This window comes from Ptychodera flava, chromosome 15 (assembly GCF_041260155.1).
Source record: "Ptychodera flava strain L36383 chromosome 15, AS_Pfla_20210202, whole genome shotgun sequence".
In the NCBI taxonomy this organism is placed as follows: Eukaryota; Metazoa; Hemichordata; class Enteropneusta; family Ptychoderidae; genus Ptychodera; species Ptychodera flava.
The window spans coordinates 7,053,874-7,074,715 of record NC_091942.1 but is presented as its reverse complement, the minus strand read 5'-3'; the positions used below and the strand labels follow the sequence as shown (position 1 = coordinate 7,074,715).

General features: G+C 36.7%; 1 protein-coding gene across 2 annotated transcripts in view; it reads left to right on the top strand.

The window, feature by feature from the left end:
* The first annotated feature begins 987 nt into the window (after nucleotides 1–987).
* The window catches only part of LOC139151045 (sorting nexin-14-like), a 37,532-nt gene continuing 17,677 nt past the window's right edge, over nucleotides 988–20,842 (top strand). Inside the window, exons 1-22 of one of the 2 annotated variants that reach the window (XM_070723569.1) lie at nucleotides 991–1,107; nucleotides 2,187–2,307; nucleotides 3,034–3,116; nucleotides 3,377–3,455; nucleotides 4,039–4,082; nucleotides 7,655–7,742; nucleotides 8,085–8,169; nucleotides 8,477–8,633; nucleotides 11,038–11,113; nucleotides 11,671–11,714; nucleotides 12,902–12,985; nucleotides 13,125–13,239; nucleotides 13,824–13,979; nucleotides 14,525–14,582; nucleotides 14,884–14,950; nucleotides 15,419–15,474; nucleotides 16,287–16,373; nucleotides 18,884–18,963; nucleotides 19,511–19,566; nucleotides 19,657–19,865; nucleotides 20,018–20,067; nucleotides 20,464–20,564. In XM_070723569.1, coding sequence (XP_070579670.1) covers nucleotides 12,902–12,985; nucleotides 13,125–13,239; nucleotides 13,824–13,979; nucleotides 14,525–14,582; nucleotides 14,884–14,950; nucleotides 15,419–15,474; nucleotides 16,287–16,373; nucleotides 18,884–18,963; nucleotides 19,511–19,566; nucleotides 19,657–19,865; nucleotides 20,018–20,067; nucleotides 20,464–20,564 — 1,119 coding nt within the window. In that variant the 5' untranslated portion in view covers nucleotides 991–1,107; nucleotides 2,187–2,307; nucleotides 3,034–3,116; ... (5 more) ...; nucleotides 11,038–11,113; nucleotides 11,671–11,714. Of the gene's footprint in view, nucleotides 1,108–2,186; nucleotides 2,308–3,033; nucleotides 3,117–3,376; nucleotides 3,456–4,038; nucleotides 4,083–7,654; nucleotides 7,743–8,084; nucleotides 8,170–8,476; nucleotides 8,634–11,037; nucleotides 11,114–11,670; nucleotides 11,715–12,901; nucleotides 12,986–13,124; nucleotides 13,240–13,823; nucleotides 13,980–14,524; nucleotides 14,583–14,883; nucleotides 14,951–15,418; nucleotides 15,475–16,286; nucleotides 16,374–18,883; nucleotides 18,964–19,510; nucleotides 19,567–19,656; nucleotides 19,866–20,017; nucleotides 20,068–20,463; nucleotides 20,565–20,842 lie in introns of both variants that reach the window. The other variant, XM_070723570.1, reaches the window with a different exon arrangement.

Genomic DNA, 20,842 nt, shown 5'->3' with positions numbered 1-20,842 from the left:
GGGCGAAACCGTCTGTTGAAATTTACTCGGGCTCCGTGCATGGCTGCCGCTGTTACACACCTTTTGATTTTTTATGTATCCGTGGCGGCTAGCGGTTCGCCTGCATTGACTAGAGCCTGTGTTAGACTCTAACTTCTTAGCTAAAGTCCAGTAGGGCTTATTATAGAAGATTTCATAAAAGCTGTTTTATCGGATGATATTGGATGAAATCTGATAATATCGTTTAATTACTAAGTTAGAGTCTAATATTAGAAAGTTAGGAGTGTCTATTCCGACATGCTATCTTATCGGATAATATCAAATAAAATTATACATTGATCGAGGACTCAAAATAAGCCGTACAATTATCTTTTTTGAGTGATATCTCAACTCGTGGAAAATTCAAGAGTATACGTCAGCCTCGGAGGAAATTAGTACCTAATTCTTGGAATTTGAGAAAAAATATATTCAGGTCATATTTGGATCACTTTCAATTTCTTAAAGTTTGGTAATAAGCTTAACCGTCTTTTTACGAGGGTCTATGGTTCGATGTGAAAAATATAAAATATAGGCCATAGGCTTACCCTAACATGTTGTTCGCAAGAGAAATTTTATGTTAAATTATCATTACTCGTCCACACACGCTTCGTGTGATACCTTTGTTTTTGTTACGGTTGCTGTACGCTTTTGTATTCATTCAATGGTCTAAAAGATTTTACTGACAATTGGTGAATGACGTTTGTTAAGAAAAATTATCAAGCTTTCAGTTGTACACCTACTATCTTTCAAAGTTCTTCACACTGAGTATCTCAACATGCTTTGGGGAGACGAACAAGATTTTTGGGGTTGACATTTAAAATAAAAATGGTGAAAAATCATCAAAAGTAAGCATTACAGGCCCTTTAAAGGGACGCATTTCAATTGCAATCGTAGGCTTGTTGCCAGGCGAGATGGGCGAGATATAGATGCTGTGCATCCCTAACAGCGCCCTCGCCGGTGATGTCAAATATCAACAACATTTTCCAACATGGCGGAGTTCGCGACAGAGGTGATTAGCCTCTGCAAACAACATCGCAGATTTTCATATTCTGTCGGAACTCTGTTAATTCTAAGCGTATTTTTCGTAGGGTAAGATCCATGTTAATTTCATTTCAGTCTTCAGCAAGATGTTGTGCGTATTTTTGGGAGAGATACTTCATGCCCACCGGTATTATTGCTGGTGACTGGTGGTACTGAAAGTCAATGTATTGTATTTGTACGGTATATCATAGCTTTAACAAAACTTCATAAGGAGGCGTAGGCTGGGCTACATGCTGCAGTGCATGAGACGTCTGAACAGGGTAAAATAAATAAAAAACGCGTCATCTAGAGTATGTCGGATACTTTTGGCACTTTTTATGCGAATTTTTATTGATGTCGCTCTCTTGAAGTTTTAAGCATTAGAAGTCTCCAGATATTTTTCAGTCTTCTGCTGTAATATTGCCAATGGCAATATCAACTGTTCTGTTGACTGTCACTCACACCTTTTCTGACGATTTTGTGTTATAGGGAAAGGTAGCTGTAGTTCCGAAGCCCACAACTTTCTTCGACAATTGTATGTGGCGGGGAAAAGTGGGCCACCTTTTCCCACCATACAAAATCATCAGGAAAGTCGTGTGTGTCAGGGCATGGATTTGTACAGAACAAACTGAGCAAACTGTGATCTTGAACCTATCACTGTAGTGTGGGTTCATGCTGGGATAAGTAGCCCAACATATCCCCAAGCTATACTATACAAGTCTATACTTAAATACAACACTATACTATACTATACTATACTATACTACACTATACTATACTATACTATACTATACTATACTATACTATACTAGCTATACTATACTATACTATACTATACTATACTATACTGCCATTTCTCACGTAAGAAATGGCAATCACCATTTCAGAAAATATGTACTCCACCAATTCAATGGATGACTCATGGTGTACCTGTTGAGTTGATGTTGATTCTCTCAGTTTCAGGTTTGCATTGTTCATACAGCACAAGAAAGCAGAAGTACTGATAAAAAGAACTGAATGTTAAGCAGTTTCACAATCTTACATTAACAATGACCATTATCATTTCACCCTCAAAGAACTATAACTCTGTCATCATGACAGTTGTAAGTAACAGGCCCTCATTCTGTGCAATATCTCTTGCTTTACAGGTACATGCACATATTCTTGATAGGATGGTCCTTTGTGGCTGGAGTTATATCAACATATTTTATCCTTGGTAACAGTACAATGTTACCAAATCTCTTGCCAATGTTCACCAGAAAGTATGTCGTAAGTAGCGGATTTTCTGTCTCATCATAGATTTGAATCTGAAAGATGTGCACTCTTCAATACATTTATCTTCATTGGTATTCTTTATATAAAATACATCTGATTCTGTTCATTCCATAAAATGGTAGTAAAACGTCTATAAAATAACCCAACTAGATCTAGATGAATTTGTTTGTAGATGTTTCACCATATTTAGACCCCCAAAACACCAAGTATGTGCAATGAAAATGGTAGAATGACAAATGTACTTGGGGCATACAGCATCATAAAAAGATGACTTTCTCAGAGAGCAGTACACCGTTTGACAGAATACTGAAATATTCAGAGAGACCAAAATATACACTGAGTCAGGTATCAGAATGATAGACATTGATGTGCACGTCAAACAGGCAGGTCATAGTTCACAGGCAGGCCAGGTTGACGGTAAGGGAGGTATTGTATTCACTGACAGGACAGATAGATACTGAATTACCAGTAAATATTCACAGATACTGACAGCCAGAATTCATAGATAGCATACAGTTGGCAGACGTTCACAGACGAGACAGATTGAAACAGAGGGATAAAGTTTAAAGCATTATTGTATATTCCAAGGGACAAATTTGAAAATTCATCCAAGTATATGTGATTACAAGAAGAAAGAGGAGAGCATTGATGAAAAGCTGGACTGAATGGTTCATCACATCAATTGTACAGACCTTGTTGTATGACTGTTACATTTTTCAGAAACCAACTGATGAAAGAGAGACCCCAGTACAGATCATCAGAGTGTGTTCAATATGTGGTGATGAGAAATGCAACAGACACAGGTAAAGAAACATTTGAAAACATTGTCTTCAGACATTTTGAACTCGTCATCATATATATTTTTGTTTCAAACGAAGTGGTATGATAACTCGATGATTCATTTTCAACTCCAAACCAGTAATGTTCTGCTATGTTATCAATTTTTACTTTCCATGATTAGATGAAAGTAAGATACAGATAATTATATGATATATAAGTTCAATTTGTCTTCACTTACTGATCATCAAAAGTGATTCAACAGGCTTTTGACCTTTATTCACAGACCTGAATTGACAATTACAACCATGCAACCATGGGCTAATCTGTACATACACAAGAGAGTAGACTCAGCCATAGAGGGCGTAAGTCCATGCTTATGTTTTCCTATACCACGCAATAATGATAAATTTTAGAATTGACTGCATCCTTATCATCATCTAATAATGATGCAGATTCAATGAACAGCTTCAGAATGCCTCAGTGGTGACATTTGTAAGTGTCCTCCCCGTCTGTTGTAATTCACTGTCCTTGTATGAAGGATTTAGTTTCAGTATTTTGCATGTTTAAGACAAATGTGTCAGATGTAATAATACCCAGGTACATATCATCTGCAGATGATATGTACAATTCACTTCATCTGGTGATCATAATAACATGTTTTTGCAAAAACCCACAGCACTGTCAGTATAAATTAATTCAGTCAAAATTCCAACCAACTGAGATGTGATCTGAGTTTCTGTTGTTAGACTGCTTAGGGCCATCAAATAGGTGAAGTATTTATACAGGCATCCTATGTCACAATAACAACTCATAACAAATAAAATGCAGTTTTCCCCTGCAGTAGGAGAGACTTTGCTATAGTGCCATTTCTCATTTTGTTGTGAACTCAAACATGTAACAAATCATCATTTCATAAGAATGTTTAATATTCATTCTGTTTTACAGATTTTAGAACTGGTACTCCGTAATTTTGTCTATATATGGTACAGGTAAACTATCCTTGTCATTATTCTGTCTATTGCATAGGCAATTTGTCTTCACCATCACTTCCAAATATCCAGCTTTACTGTAGAACATTCTCTCTAAAGTCCTTCTAGAGGGAATGTGGCAGTTTTATTACAATACCAACCATATCACACACTGTTTTAAGGTAAAGGGCGACGAATTCGGACGCACACACGATTTAGAACGTTTCTGCGCAGATTTAACTCCAGCCTGCTGCAAATGGGTTATTTTGTAGCGCATGTATTTAACATCATCTGTCATTGTTGAAATTGCGCTTTTACCTAATTTTTTGACCCAGTGTCTTAGAAATACATGTGACCTATAATCTTGTCATATTTTGACCCCTAGGAAGCTGGTTTTATTGTTACCTTCTCGTGTCTATTTATAGACAGAGAAGGTATTAGAGTTGAAAACCAGTATGCTGGTGTCAACTACTTCCGTCTGTCAATACTTCCGTCTGTCAAGATCCGTTGACGTTATATGCCATTGTGATGGGTCATATCATAAACTGGTGGGGGTGTTCATGGTTCAGGTTGAGGTGTAGGAGAACGATTTTGAGCTGTGACAAAAATTAAAAGGGACTTAGCGGCATAGCCACAGTGTTACATGTAAGCCTTTCTCCAAGGTTCTTAGTTGACTACGATCTATTACAGACTACTGAGCTGACGTTAGGGGTACTCACTTTGTGTTTGCTCACCCTGTGTGCGCTAGTGTTTGGTACTGAGTTGCGTGGATATCCCCTCATGGCCTCACGTGATATGGGCCTGTTGCATAATCTGCAGATGATCATATGCCTCTGAGTCTGAAAACGGTCATTGTGTAAGCCTGTCGGCATTTTCCTTGCATTTTTTCTCATTTAATTTTGCAAAATATCGGCGAGTACCTCAATATTTCAAGATAACTCTTTCTTCCCAATCGTTTCCTGAGTTTCAGAGTCATATGAACGAAAATGAGTGAAAGTTTTAGACAGGAAAATCGGACGTCGGCCATGTTCAATGTTTACAGTACAATCAGAAGTTTATGTGGAGGAAATAACTAACAAACACTATTCATGATGCCCGCCCTCTAGAGGCAGACCTTCCTATATGAAGTACAACATTTGATGCTTGTGGAAAGCTTGACCACACAAAGGAGCACTTTAACTTTTAGAAAATGACATAATGAATAAGAAGCTATTCTGAAAATGTCAAATACTGAGAAAAAATGCGCAAATATTCAAAATAAACAGGTTAACTGACTGGTCAGCTATAAAAAACAATGAAAATGTTATGATCAAAAGTTTTTGAGATGCGCACATTTTAACAAATACAGAAATTATTAACATTATAAATATAAGACCAAACTATTTTTTCAGGGATGGGACAGGTGGAAATGAGGGGTGAGAGACAAAGGCACTCTTATGCTGCATGTGGATGCAGCCACACCATTTCATTTACAGCATACTTATTCACTGTGTTGTGTTCAAGTTCCATATTGTACTGACTGTCATACAAGGATAACATAAGCAAATCAAATCAAATTAGAAAAGGATCAATTCTGTTGTGTGGATTTTGCTGAACACGGCTGATTTTAATATTTCGCCTACATATTTGGTATTCAGCAAAGGCATATTTTGATGTAAAGTCAAAATTAACACTACATTGCTGACAATATATGTTACCGTTTCTGTATGAACTTTATTTTTTTAAATTATAGAAAGTACTTCGAACAGATTAACAATTATCGTGATGTCAACCCATGATTTTACATCACAAAGACTGTAATTCTGCCAATTTTTTTTTTTTTCAGTCATTTTATAAATTTTGCACTGCACAAGATGATTGAACAAATTGCAATGTTTGAATCTCTAAACTCAAAGAATAATCCTTTGGTCACAGATTAAATTATTTTTTGAAAAGAAATTTACTCTTAAACACTTTTAGCATATATTCTTTACACGGTCATGTATTTCAAGGAAAATATGCCTATTAAAAACAGTAATTTCTTCACTTTCAATTTCTTTTGAATACTATGACAATTATCAGCCATGAGGTTTTACAAACACAAGACCAGATAAGCGTTTTCATCATTTCCACAGGACTCTTTGGAATATCCTTAAAAACAGATAAAAGTGACTTAAAATGATCACTTGGTATACATTTAATTTACAGATGCCAGGTTGTGTATTTCACATGCACTCAGGTCAGTAGGAAGTGCGTCATTACTATTTTGGACTGTTAATTCTTATTTCTGAATTATTAACCTTTTTTCCACACTGAACTATCTTTAGGCAGTTTATACTGTAGCTTAGAATTTTTTTGATTGATGTATTTAATCATGTTTTGGGTTCTTTGGTCCATATCTCACCTCATGCCCCTACATCATCAACTATTTACCAACAACTCCATGCCAACAACCAATTACCTGACCTGGCCCACATTAGAGAAGTACAGCGTCATTGACGGTATTTTTATTCAATATGATCGAAATATTAACATTTCTCTCCCATTTACATGGCGCATATTACCCATTCACCTGGAGATATTGTAAAAAGTAGCGTGGTGACGCCCTTTTATTAAAAGTGTAAACTAAATGGTATTATGTCAGGAGTTTATTCGCCAAGTTTGGTCAAAATGACACCATTCAAAGCGACAGGAAGAAAGTTCGAAATTAGGTAGTGATATAATTTCGATATCGTCATTTTGTAATCGATACTTATGTTAAAATTTCTTCACAAACATCATGAAAACTATACATTCGATAGATATGGATCTTAATTCTTGGTATTTATTAAATTAACTCATTTGCTAAGCGTTTTATAATTGCTTTCTTTAGTTTAAGTGAATTATATCATTTTTATTTATTTCTAACGACGCCATTTTAACGTCCGTTTCCATGGAAACGAGCGTGGTGACCCCCATTTTTTATTTCATTTTTGCACTTGCATAACTTCCAAGGATATTTGTGCAAAGTTTCAAGAAAATGACACCACAACTTAATTTTGACGTAATTCGTAGTACTTCACCCACTGTTTTAATTACACTCAGTCTTGAGTGACATTTTTGATCAGTAACTCCATGGCATAAGAAGAAAAATTGTGGACGAGTAAAAAAATTTTCATTTCTTTCCCACCACACATGTATTTGTTTTGCAAAATTTCAGTATCTATATCAATCTTGCCTGACGACAAAAATGGCAAAATCAAGAAATATGTTTTTTTGTGATTTTGTTTACTTTTGAGTACAGTGGTTTTGAACAAAGTTTGTTTAATTAACCATAGACCAATGTTTTTCATTGGGGTCCATAAATTAAATGGCTACCATCATGAGTTGGCCCAAACCCATCGTCATCAAAGGTAATTGTGGACGTTTACAACCAATCGCATGAACAGGTTAAGTAACATAAGATTTTTTATACAGACTCATTGCCACAGGCAACTGTCGATTTCATACCGGTATATACATTTCTGACAGATTTGAATGGATTTGGTCATTTTTTAGGTAGATACTGGGGGAGAACTTCCCTGTCACAACTTCCCAGTCACTTGACCGTCTATTTTCCTTGTTTCTCATTCTAGTGATCTGAGTGCTGATGAACAGTTTGTGAGCACACTGAGGCACAGCCTGAGATTTGCATTGGCAGTAATTTTGAGAAGGGCAAAGAAGGTAATGTATCTGTCTCTTTACAGTTCAGCTTCTGTTGAAGGTTAGAAGGTAGCATTTGACATCACATAAGTTACCAAGGCACTTTTCCCACAGAAAAATATTACAGTTTCAATGATTTATATTAATGGATGATGTGTAGGAGTAAATATTTCAAGCATATGTAATACTGCGACAACCTGAATTCCACCCAATAGCACTTAAAATGATAATATAACCCCAAAAAGCACCTGTAAAGTGCATTACACATTGCTGAATGTTCAAATGCTTAAATGTACTTTCACTGCTCGCAGAAATTTTTTTTTTTCACAAGACATTGACTAGCTTGATGTTTTTACATTTCAGGTTGATATTCCAACCCTTCTCACTGATAAAATTTTCAAGGCAGGACTGTCGCATTTTGAGTGTTTTGTCAAAGCCAGGAGAGAAGGTAATTAACAAATACTAGTAGTCAAATACAAAAATAATGCATAGTTTAGCAGAAATTGAAAAATAATTTGAAAAATCGAAAAATACACTCAAGAAGCCTTCCCCCTAAATAAAGCACAGTTACAGTTGTCATGATCACATACTATAGTACAAAGTAACCTGTTTGTTTTGAGATGGTGTTGGTAGGTACCAAACAATCAATGGTGTCGTTTTAGAATATCAACCGAAGTATACAGCATAACGTGTTGATTTTAGCCTCAATATACTAATGGTTGATACAAATTTTGTATATTTCATGTTCTCTGTAGCTCAATTTGGTGAAGACATACAGCAGGCAACATTGGATCACCTTGGACAGCATTTACACTGTGCCATGTCCAGCAGAAAATCAGAATTACAGTATCTCAGAAAGCTAACTCAGGCACTGATGCCCCATATCTTTCCAAGGCAAGCACTGGAATGCAAGTAAGTAAGGCTTATTTTGCAGGCCATCATCTCCATTTCCCGTCAATGGCTTAATGATGGCATTGAGAATCATCAGAATGGTTGGAGTTGTATCAAAGTCTGGGGCAGGGGTTTCATTAAGAGCCGGCAGCCGGCGAAATTGACCGGTTACTCTCACGATTTCGCCGGCTACTTTTTCAGAAAATTTGAACTCTTTTATAGCTAAAATATTTTTTACCGTCTGAAATGATACGGACAAGTTTCACAAGCTGTGTAATCAAACTTTTCAACGGCTTTTATGTGAAACAAAATTTAGAAGACGAGCGACTACTACGATCGCCTTGTACTACGATGCAGCACGGTCTTGCGTATACTGCCTCAATAAAAATCGGAATTGCAACGGATGATTCTATTGGCTATCTGAATTGCTGATTCCTATGTGGTGACCTTTATATACGCCAATGAAAATGTGCATACTACACCTGTCAGCCGTCGTTAGCTCAACTCAAAATGGTCGATGAACAAATGAAGACGGAAGCGATCGCAAGGTCAAGCTTCGCTGTACGATCTTCGGTTTTGAAGTGCGCCGAGAAACAAGAGAAGGATAATTACGTGGATTTAAACTGTTTTCGAAGGCATTGACCTGATTTTTTCACACGAAAAAACTTCCCGATTACAGTTCGAATTTTAGTAAGCCGACGTGCGTTGCACTGCAGTAGGCGTAAATTGAAGGTATATAACCAGCTGGACGTATGATATGTACTGCTTTTCGGTCTATCCACGCAAATAAGAATCCGCCCAGAGAGGTTAAAATGCGATCAGACATCTAAATTCACTTCAAAACCGATCGTCAGGTTAAATCCAAATGTGAGCTTCTGAACGTACAAATTTTCATATCAAGGTTCTTACTTTGCATACCCATATAGTCGAATAACCTTGAGGGTCTTTGTTTCGTTTGCGAAATATGGTTACGATTGCCTTTTTATCATTATTGTTATATAAATTATCCTTTTTGCCTCCCGAGTGGTATAAAAGTTCTTCATCTACAGATTTTTATACCAAACCTGAGGGCTCTTAATTTTAAGCATAACATTACACATTAATGAAAGTTTTCATTTACTGTGCTTAAAATATGAGTGTTTCATCGAGGATGGCATCAACAAGGGGATTTTCCCCTTTACCAGAAAATTTCGGGGGTATTTCACTAGTTAATGTGTTCTACTTGTACCTCTAAGGTGTGACTGGCACCATTTCGTTAGGGGTGGGGGAGTGGTCCCCCTTGACAAATTAATTGGGGTGCCAACATTTCAATAGAGGGGAATCCCCTATCCCCTTCTAGATGTAACACTGTATAATACCATCTACATATCAAATTTATATCATTAATAATAGTGAATTATTATAGTTTACCTCCTAAAAGCATAGAGGCTCTAAAGACTTCAGTTTAATTGTTCAAAATATTGTCACATTACCACATTTTATCTTTTTAGCTATAATTATAATTATCATATTTAGGCCTAATCTCCCAGGAAAATGGCTTTTATGATATGAACACTTATTGCCCTGGAACACTGCTGACAATGTTCCTGAAAATACTAGAAATCAGGTGACTGTGGGCTGTAAAAAGTGAATTTTAGCTCATTTTTCAGGGTTTCCGGCCTTCGGCCGGGAAGGGTAACACCCCTCCCGGACCCTCCCCCGACGACGACCGCTTTGTGGTCATGGCAGCTGCAAGCCGCCTACTTTTCCATTCTGGCCCCTACTTCAAAAGTTATTGAAACCCCTGTGGGGTGAGAGTTAGATCACCTTTGTGTCAAGTTATTTGTAATCACAGCTGTCTGTGACTACAAAGGACTTGCCAACTATTATGGGTATATCTATTTGTTCAATACAAGTACATTAACAAATTTTCATTTGAGTTGTATACTATGTGAACACTGTATTAATATCAGCACATATGGCTTAGTAGTGAAAGTCATTACAGTACATATCTGTGTAGCATATATTTTGGTAAATTTTGTTTTGACTGAGCAACTACTCTCTTGTTATATTTCTTTTTCAAGTGCTTTCCAGCAGGCTAATGAAACAAAACAAAACCACGCAGAGCATTTATAGCTTTCATTTGTTTTTAAAAGCTTGGGCTATTATGTAAATCAATACATATTAAAATTGGTGGACACAAACCTCTGGATAGGAATTTAAAGAGGTCTCCTGGAGCCTCTAGCTATGTATTTGAACCCTAATGACTCCCTAGGTCACCAGTTACATGCAAAATGCTATGTGAATCCTCATATCTTAACTCTTGTTGGTATATCCTAGTAGAGAAACACTCTATTGACGTGACATTCATCCGCGATCACATCCAGAAAACCAAGTTTGCCAGCTTACATTAATGTTTTCCTATTTCTGGTCTATTTTATTTCAGGAGTATTAGCGCATTAGTACGGGAAGTTTTGATGGGGTCTGTCTTACTGCAAGGAATGGATGTCATAGCTGATCCCGTAAGCTCAATTTAATGTACACATGCTATACGTCAATATCAAAGAGAGGTATATTATTTTGCGTAAGTGATAAAGTTGACAGCAATGAGATGACATTTTACGGTTATTTTAAAAGCAAGCATTGTCATTCATTGTTCTTGACATGTGATTAGTTGGGAATAGTAATGACAGGATCCTTACTCTCCTAGAAAGTCCTTAAAAGTCCTGAATTTATGCCTTCTGGAAAATCCTGGACAAGTCCTTGGGCATTGAATCATGGAAGTCCTGGAAAATTGATAATCAGCCTACAATTTCATAAATGACAATGTGACCAGTTGTGATATTGTACAAATGATATGATAAAATGACATATTGTAAGAATGATCTCTAGAAAATGGAATCTAGGACCTTCAAAGATCCTTGAAAATTACTGGAAAAGTCCTTGGATTTTAAATGACTTTGAGTGTGTCGACCCTGAATGAGTCTACCTAAATGATAATGATATGATTTGACAAGTATTAAAAAGCAAAGTTAAAGTTATGAATCTCACTTTTTTGTGTTTTTTGTGTCATTTCTAGGACATGGTGAACAAACTACTGCTGATATTTTTGATGAAGAACCAGTAAGTGTCTTCACAACAATGTCAAATATTGTATCAGCTGTCTGGAGATGTTCTCCATATCATTTAAATATAAATTTTAAATACACAACAACAATCACTTTTAGTGATATTGATTACTTCGTTATATTTATCATTTGCAATTTTAACAGATTACGGCATTTTAGTCATTATGACATCAAAACTTCTGGGCAGTCAGTGTATGGACTGTGACAGTCATAATAGTATGAATTCCCTTGTGGATGTGTTATCTTTTTAAAATTAGCATCAAAACAAAGAGGTTTGCCTCTCTAGAAATGTACAGGAACTTACATGTAAGTTCAAAGGTCAGATATCTTGTGATGGTGCACACCTTGAAACTAAACAAGTTAAACATACACTCAAAATTCATTCAAGGAAACTTTAAAAATCGAGAATATAAATCTGGAGTTACAGTTCAAATTTTTGTTCAAGAGAAACAAATAATCTATAATTTATCGGTACTTAAAATTCAGAATGGACACTATCCATATGTTAACTCAATACTATAGACAAAAACTACATTCCAGATTTTCACAAAAACTTGACATGGAAAACTCCATTTACAAAGCTTAACCCTTTTAGTGCTGTGACCTTTCCCTCCAAAATTTTAGTGCATCATTTTACAAATTTGTATGATTTTTTTCTTTATGTTTTTTATAATTTGGACCATTTGGCCATCACTTTTCAAATGCTAGAGTTTTTGATCAAATTTTTTGGAAAAATTTGAAAAAAAAAATTTGATTTGGTTACATTTTATAAAGCGACAAAAATTGACTTTGGCACTCAAATGGTTAAAAATAAGTCCTCAGCAAACTATTGTAAGTTTCAGAGTCTGAATATTTGTCCCAAAGATGCATTCAGCCTCAAGCAATATCAATAAATGTCATGATAATGTCAGCATACTAGTAAGATCAAACATGGTGTTTAATTCACCCTCTCACCAATATGGTTTTGCCCAAATCCATTGTTGTGTATGATGAATGTGGCCATGTTTACTTGAAATTGGGGTCAACAAGTTGCAATACTATTGTTGCACCACGCATAACTCTTACATATTTGACCTTCCCTCATCTTATGGTGTTAAAATCTGCTTTCCAGTTAGGAAAGTGCGATGAACTGTTTCATTTTCTTGCGATAATTCTCTCGCATTGTATTTTTTCGTTATTCAGATGAGCAAGCCAACAGGAATTCTTTCAGCCAAAGTTTGCCTTTTGGAACACTTCTATGAAAGTTACAACAAATCAAGAAATTCTGTAAGTCATATGAGATTGTCATTTACTACAGTAAAATGTGTCTGTCCTTTTTTCAAATAATACCTATTTGTCCAACAGAAATCTTAGATTAGAGTGAGATTCATGGGAGATGGAATATGGCATTATTCCTCAATTTCAGGCCCTGCATCTTGAGCTGACTGATATGTTGAATGACAAGATGATACTTTACCACTTCATGGAGTTCATGAAGAAAGAAGGGTCTCTCAATGTCTTGCAGTTCTGTCTGTCAGTTGGTGAGTATATTGAGCCACAAAATTTCATTTCTTGTACAATAGTTGGGGGGTTTTTTGTTCTCTATGTGAATGTCGTTTTCTGTACCTTCCGTTCAGTTATCAGTTACCGCCATATCACAGTCAGATACTTAATATTTTGTCATCATTATCATATCAATGGTTGATACATGTATACAAAATATTTGTTGCCAACATGCACACTCTGCATATCAGGTTTGCACCTGCTGTAACTGGAAAATAGTCTATAATTAACATTTTCTGAGTCATCCTTCCTATCAACACAGGCAGTTTCCTGCTTATGCATTTGTGAATTATATGGCCATGCTTTGGGTGTTTTAGTGTTTTACCATTTTTGCTCCAAACTTCAATTTTTAGGGCCACAGGTAGCTTCAGGCATATCCAGCTTCTGTGTTCAGCCAACTGATTTTACACTGCCTGTAAATATATTTTCAGTTTTAACAAAACATTAAAAATGTGAAAAAAACTTGCTGGTGAGAGGAACCAAGGTGACATGAACCTGCATAGTGAAGCATGCACCTTGGTATTTCGAGCTCAGCACTTGTAATTTCTGTTTCTCATCCCAGAGGATTTCAACAAACGCAGTCTCGTACCGGATCTGCCGAATGAGGACATTCATAAACTCCACATAGAAGCGCAGGAGCTGTACAAGTTGTATTTTGCACCAGATGCCATGGACAGAATACAGTTTGATGATGACATCATTGCTGAAGTGAAGTCAAGTGAGTTTTGAAAAAAAACCTTGGCATTCTGATTCTTTTGCGGTACATACAAACGCATGTTCCCTGGTGGTGAAAACTGGCCTTTCATTACCGTGGCAGGCAGTTGCGTATTATTTCTTTTTATAATTATTTAGGAACAAGGAAGTTTAGATAATGAGATAGGAGTAAGGAAATTTAAACAAATGGAAAAATTTACTCGAAAAATAAATTAATTGAATACTTTATAATTAATTTATATTAAAACTAAATTTATAAAGTATTTAATTAATTTCTTTTTCTGTTATGTTTAAAATTCATTGCCCAACTTGTTACCTTCCTGTGTCAGCCTCATTTTACAATACTGTCCGATGACAAAAGTAGATTTAGTTACTGACCAGAGAGTGACCTGGACAGATAAATGTGGATGCGGGCCAAGATTACTGTAAGCTTGTTCTTACCTTCAGTTTACTGTAGTACATTTTGACAACTTTGGCATAGTTATTCATAATGTCTTCAATACTGTTAGTTTGGAAAGCTGAGTAAGCTCTTGTCATATCATGTTTCAGTTGCTGAAGGCCCATATGAAGGCGTGACAAGACTGAGGACTTCAGACTCCTTGTTCAGGTAGGAACAGCAGTAAATCACGTACTGATGTATGTATGTATGATTGCTTTGCATGTAGATGAAGAGTACACATCAAATACCTCATTTCTTATTTATGTTTTTAGTTCCAGGGCATTGTATACATGCACATGTAAATTTTAATGTGATACTGATTTTTCTGTGTCGAGCTCAGTGACACATATCAAGTCGATAACTTATCACATGTATGTGCAGTGAGAATCAAGGCCATGGTCAACCCTGCACAGGCTGAAAAAATTTCCGAAACTGATGTTTGCCGTTTTTCCCCCCTTATCCTCCCCAGGGCTTATGAATATTCATACAACTTACTGGAGAACACATTCTGCCCCATGTTTCATCAGAGTGATGCAGTAAGTATCAGCATTAATCAACAATTTAAGTCTCCCTCATTTGTGCATAATTTTACATGTCTATAAGGTTCGTTGGAGTAGAATTTGTAAGCCTACAATATGTTTACAGTACTCAAAAGTTACACAAAATGTTGTATTAATGTTGTCATAGCTGTGATGTATTTTTCTTATGAATTAGGGTAAAATGTAGTATCGTTCATGCACACTTTAAAAGTGTCAGGGATGAGCAAAAACTAGTCCAATTTTGTAATTAAACCCCTCTCTCATTGACTATTGGATAAACCCTGTCTCATTAAGTATTGGATGACACCAACTGTACCACTGAAAACAGTTGGTTTTAACCTTAGCATGGTGGTTGAATGGGTACAGATGACTTTTGTGAATGCATCATGTGAATTAGACAATAAAATGTAGATTTCTGGGTAAGTGATTGTTACTAAGATTTGTTTTGCCAATTTCACATTACAGTACTTCAACATGATATGTGGGAAACGGCTTTCAACCGCCTGTCAGAGGCCTCTAAGGTAAATATGATATGCTGTGTTTATGATAATTTCAAGATTATTGAAGAAGATGAAATGCAAATTTCTGTAGAAAAATTCACCTTTGTGAGAAACTGTACAAAAAACCACTGTGTAGAGGTTTTAGCTGCTTGCAAGTGTTTGTTTGTTTGTACTTCCTTTTCTTTGTGAGGTATGCAGTCGAGAGTAAAAGTACATCTAGTGTTAAAATAATTTTTGATGATTGAGTGTATTTCCGATCCTTGTTTTGAATTACAACAATGCTGCCAGACTGATGGACATTACTTACATGCTGTATTTTTGTCCACGTGCGTGCTTATCAATTTCAAGTTTTTTGATCTGTTATCCTTTTATGTGTTTTGACATATGTGCATATTGAAACTCAGATTTTGAACATGACAGTGGTGGTTAATCTTAACCTTTGCATGGCATGATAGCTGGCTGTTGCTAAGGCAATTGATAACAGTAGCGTGAGTGTGATTGAATCACCAAGTTTGCATAGAGCAGAGCTGTGTCAGTGCTGTGACGAAAATTTTGACAGTAGGATAAGCCCTCTTGTGATGGCTAATGCTGTTCTTTTGTTTTTTTGTAGTTTTACATGTATTAGAATGTTGTGTTGCTTCCTATTATATAGAATGATGCACAAATACATGCAAGGACTTGTAATGTGTGTGTGGAGACTAACAAACTTAATTAGCTATTTACTTGCAAAACTTGACATGGCTTTTTACGATTGACCCAGCTCTGTCAATTGGGTGGGTTTAACCGGTACTAACTAGTCATTGTTCTTGACCGCTTGTTAATGGTTTTGAAAGTCCCGTCAGCAATCTCTCACCAACATCGCCGACAACTCCGACATCTCCAATCCAACCAGAACCTCCCTTGCAGCAAATGCAGCAACGGTTAGTACACTGTTGTAGAAAAAACAGAAGGATTCTGTTGTCTCTGTACCGTATATGTGAATATCTACATGTATATTGTTTTGTTACGTACAAAACTCTGTGTTTCCATACATCTCTTCCCTGTGCATGCATAAACAATATCAATTAACACCAAACTTGTACTTGGACACTCTCCAAAAGCACCTACCGGTAAGATTTTGCACACGTCACGTCATTTCTCCCTATTCAAAACGATGCTGGATCACTCAGGCTTGAAAATTTTTTCTACCTTTCAATTCATTGGAAAACAGAATACTGGCAAAATGCTTACAAACAAATTGAATACATTTTAGATTTACTACAAGTAATTCATAAAACAGACACATAGATAGGGTCTCTAAGAAAAGAGCAAGGCAGATGAAATAACGTGCAATTTAAACCATAGACCCTCGAGATTATTATTATTTGTGTTTTACAGTTTCTCAGTGTCATGACAAATATTCAGAATGTTGAAATTTTAGACACCTCAGTAGAGCAAAGAGTCCATTGCAAGCCACGTACCTACATGTACCTCTTCTCAGCAGCCTTTGACAGCGTGTCACAAAGTCTCTGTCTGCAACAACCTACTTTTTGTCTTTTGTGACTGATTGTTAGCCTGTTCCAGTATTCCATGTGGTTGTGTATTAGTGCATCTGTACACACTAATCATGTCCAGTTTAAAATCTGTCGGTGTTGTTTCTGTGAGATGGTGTTGTACTTGATGTAGTTGATCTCCTAACGTACGGAAGTACATTTACTTGTAGCCATGCAAGTATACCCTATAGCAGTTACAGGTACACAATGACAGTCACTGTCACCGGTGTCGCTTGTAGAGTCCACAACACCGGCATAATCACCGGACCTCATCAGATGCATTCTAGACATTGTAAACTTCTAAGTCTTTGGAATCCCACATTCCATAAAACTTCCACACCAGCATCACAATGTAGATATCAGAGTTTTCTCACATACAAAGTTGTATCAATAGCTCGAATGCACTGTAAAACCACACTAGAAGAGTAAAAATTAGCCTTTGTGCCACAGTCATTGGTGAGGTGGGTATGTTAAATACACCATAGATTCTGTCCTCAGAAGAAAACAACCACTCTCACATCGCTTGCTGAAGTTCAGGGTCTCTCTCACACACATATACATGTAGCAATGCACAATGAGATCATGCTAGAAGAGACACATATGACCACACTATCACAGATGTTGGTGACTCAGAGGTGGGTTGGTTCCAGTGTGCTTGTCTACTGTTATATTAACATGTTGCAAATGTACTCCTTCACTGCCTGTTGTGAATTAAGTAACCTGATGCAATGTTTCTTATTGCCAACAGACTTCAGCCTTTTGTGAATTGGCCTATTACAGCTGCATGCCTGACCTTTCATCAGGCAGTGAGATTGTAGCAAAGTTATGGCACCAAAGTGGGATAATATAGCCAGTCCAGCATATTTATTTCAAATATAAGAGCCAGGGTTCGTACAGTCCTGGAAAACCCTTGAAAACCCTGGAATTTTATTTTAGCCCTGGAAAACCCTGGAAAAATGTGATTTAGCCCTGGAAAACCCTGGAAAATGAAGATACTTGAGACTGATTTAGTTGAACTTAACAAATCTGATAATAAATATTCCAAGAAAACTGAATCTACAGGGAAATGTCTTTTGTCGCAAAGTTAAATAGTCTTAGGAGTGCAAATTCTAAGACTGCAAAAGAGAAAAACAAACTGAAATACAATTAGTAGCTATACAGTTAAAAGAAAAAGCTAAGGAATTAAAGCAGTAGATAGATACGGTGTGTCGATAGAAGTCGAGTGTAAATTTGTTTTCATGATCAAGAGCCCTGGAAAATTACTTGATTTTAGTTGAAATAGCCCTGGAAAACTGGTCAAAAAACCCTGGAAAGCCCTGGAATTTTATTTGTCCCAAGGTTTATGAACCCTGAGAGCCTATTTTCAATTCTCTAATTGTTTGCTTTTGAAGACAGTGGTCAGTTTCAGTTTCATCAATCAAAACCAAGCAATGAATACGAGGATAGAATAAACTTGTAAATTTTTTGAACAAATTTATCTCAGAAGACTTTTAATGATTCATCTTTACAATCAAGAGTAATATTGAAAGTCGTAATGCAAGTTTTTGCATTAGAGATGTCAATCGCTTCTAACTTTTGCTGTTGAAATTTCACAATGGCTGCCACTTTCATTGTTACCTCCGGGAGAGAAAAATTAAATTATAGATTTCCATGGAAAGTTTCAAAATGGGTCTTTGCAAGCAGGGCTGGCAGACAACAGTGAGATTTGAGAAGAAACTGGTTTTGTTGCAATATGCCATATGATTAATGAGTTGACGGAATTCACAACAGAGTGAATGAAGTGTCTTTGAAACATGCAATTGTGTCTGTTAGTAAGCTAAAGGGAGTTGGTGGTAAGATTTTTGTTGATTTCTCCTCAAATGTCAGTCGTTAATTTCACACTGTACTGTTTGCTTCAGAGGTAGGAAACAGAATGAACCGATGTCTGCAGTGTCTAAGCTTGGAAGCAGGATCAAAGGAGTGTTTCGAAGTAATACAAGTAAGTCAAATGTTGGTAGTTGTCAATTCAAGGTCTATTCCAAATCTAGCTATCACTTGCTGTAGTAGTGACAACAGAAGAAACTTTTCAGTGTCAGTGTCAAGGAGAATCAGTGACGGTGGCACTCACCATACAGAGCACTTGCAGAGCCCCTATGAGCGTGTATACAGAATTGTCTAGAATCATAGACCCTCGAGAAACGAGGGTCTATGCTGGAATCTATGATTCGCGTCATATTGAAGTATCCAATGACAGTGTACAGGCATGTATGTTCATACTGTATGGTACCATGGCAAGACTAAAGAGGCCTGATGTGAGGACAGCAGGAATGACAATTTCAAGTGAAAATCTTCGAGCAAAACTTTCCAAATTTTCTCCCTCTTTTTTATTACAGCCAATACATAACAGAGATTTTGACAATGATCACCAGACTTTATCAGAAGTGGGAAAAGGAGAGCGTTGAGATGAAATATTCATATACTGAATATAGAAAATTCCAAAAGTTGATAAAATTATATTGATTGAAATGTTTGTTTGTTATGTACAGGTGAAGATAGAATGATGGTGGATACTGAGGAAGAGTCAGAAATTGACAGTGATCAGGTAACTGGCATGTAAAATGGTCTTTTGTTATTTTTAAGCCGTTTTGTTGATTAGCAGACTGATTCACTGTTTCCTTAATGTTTCCCCAAGGCTTCAGCTGCAGACAACATAGTTTCTTCAATGGATGTGATGCTACCACTGGACAGCCAAGTGCGGGATCTGAGTGCGTGGCGTGTCAGCATCCCGCGCTACGGTCTCCGACAAGAAGGCACCTCCAGGTATTTCGTCTATGTGATCCACGTGGACAGACTTGACATCAGGTCAGGAGATGAAGAGAAAATGTCGTGGGAGGTAGAAAGGTAAGTTACCCTTTTCACCACAGTCCATGCATGGTTTCTGCCTTACACATTTCTTTAATACACAAGCCTTGCTTATATACATGTACCATACATGACTGAAACTTGACTTTGAAAGTGTTAGGACTAATTTATGGCTGATTTTATCTTGTCAGGAGGTACCCTGAATTCTATGTGTTGGAGAATAAACTGACAGAATTTCATGGTAAGTATTATAGCCAGTCCCATCATCTATGTTACCTTCTAACCCTTTCATTGCCATAGTTTTGCCCAAATCTATTGTTGTCAATGGTAAGTTTTATCTTTCTGTGGGCACTTAGGTGTGAAGAGGATAAGTTTTCATGGCAATTGAACATGTAATCTTCAACACATACTCTTGGAACTTGGAAGTAGGTGCCTACAAGCTGTCAGTCAAAGCCATACCCCTGAATATGTGTACAAATGTTATTGATCGATTGATTGATTTTATTTGTCAAAAATATTGCAAACCTGACTGTTTGACTCTTTTGTGATTGCAAAAGCAAAGTTTCAAGTCATTGTGATGTTGCAGCTTTTACTGGTATGTTATATCTTTCATTCATCGTCATTGTACATTTCATAGGTGTATTTGAGGACTGTACTCTACCATCCAGGCGTGCCTTCACCACCAAAACTCGTGAATTTCTGGAATCCAAGATACCAGTTTTAGAAAAGTGGTTGCAGGTATGCTAACTGTGTACGACTCCTTATACAATCCTTGGGTAGTGCTCTTGCATTGCCATAAACGTCCTTGATCATTACAGTCAAACTGCAAGTTCTTAGACTTAGAGTGAACAGAGATTTTCTGAAAACCACTGCCATCAAAATGTATGAGTTTAAAGGTATACAGTCACCTGTAATCTAAATATGTCCATATATGGTCAAAGGGGCGTTCCTTGGTATTCAAAATGCCCTTGTGAGGGTGCTGTTTTTAAAAAGTGGCCACCCACTTAAAATCTGTG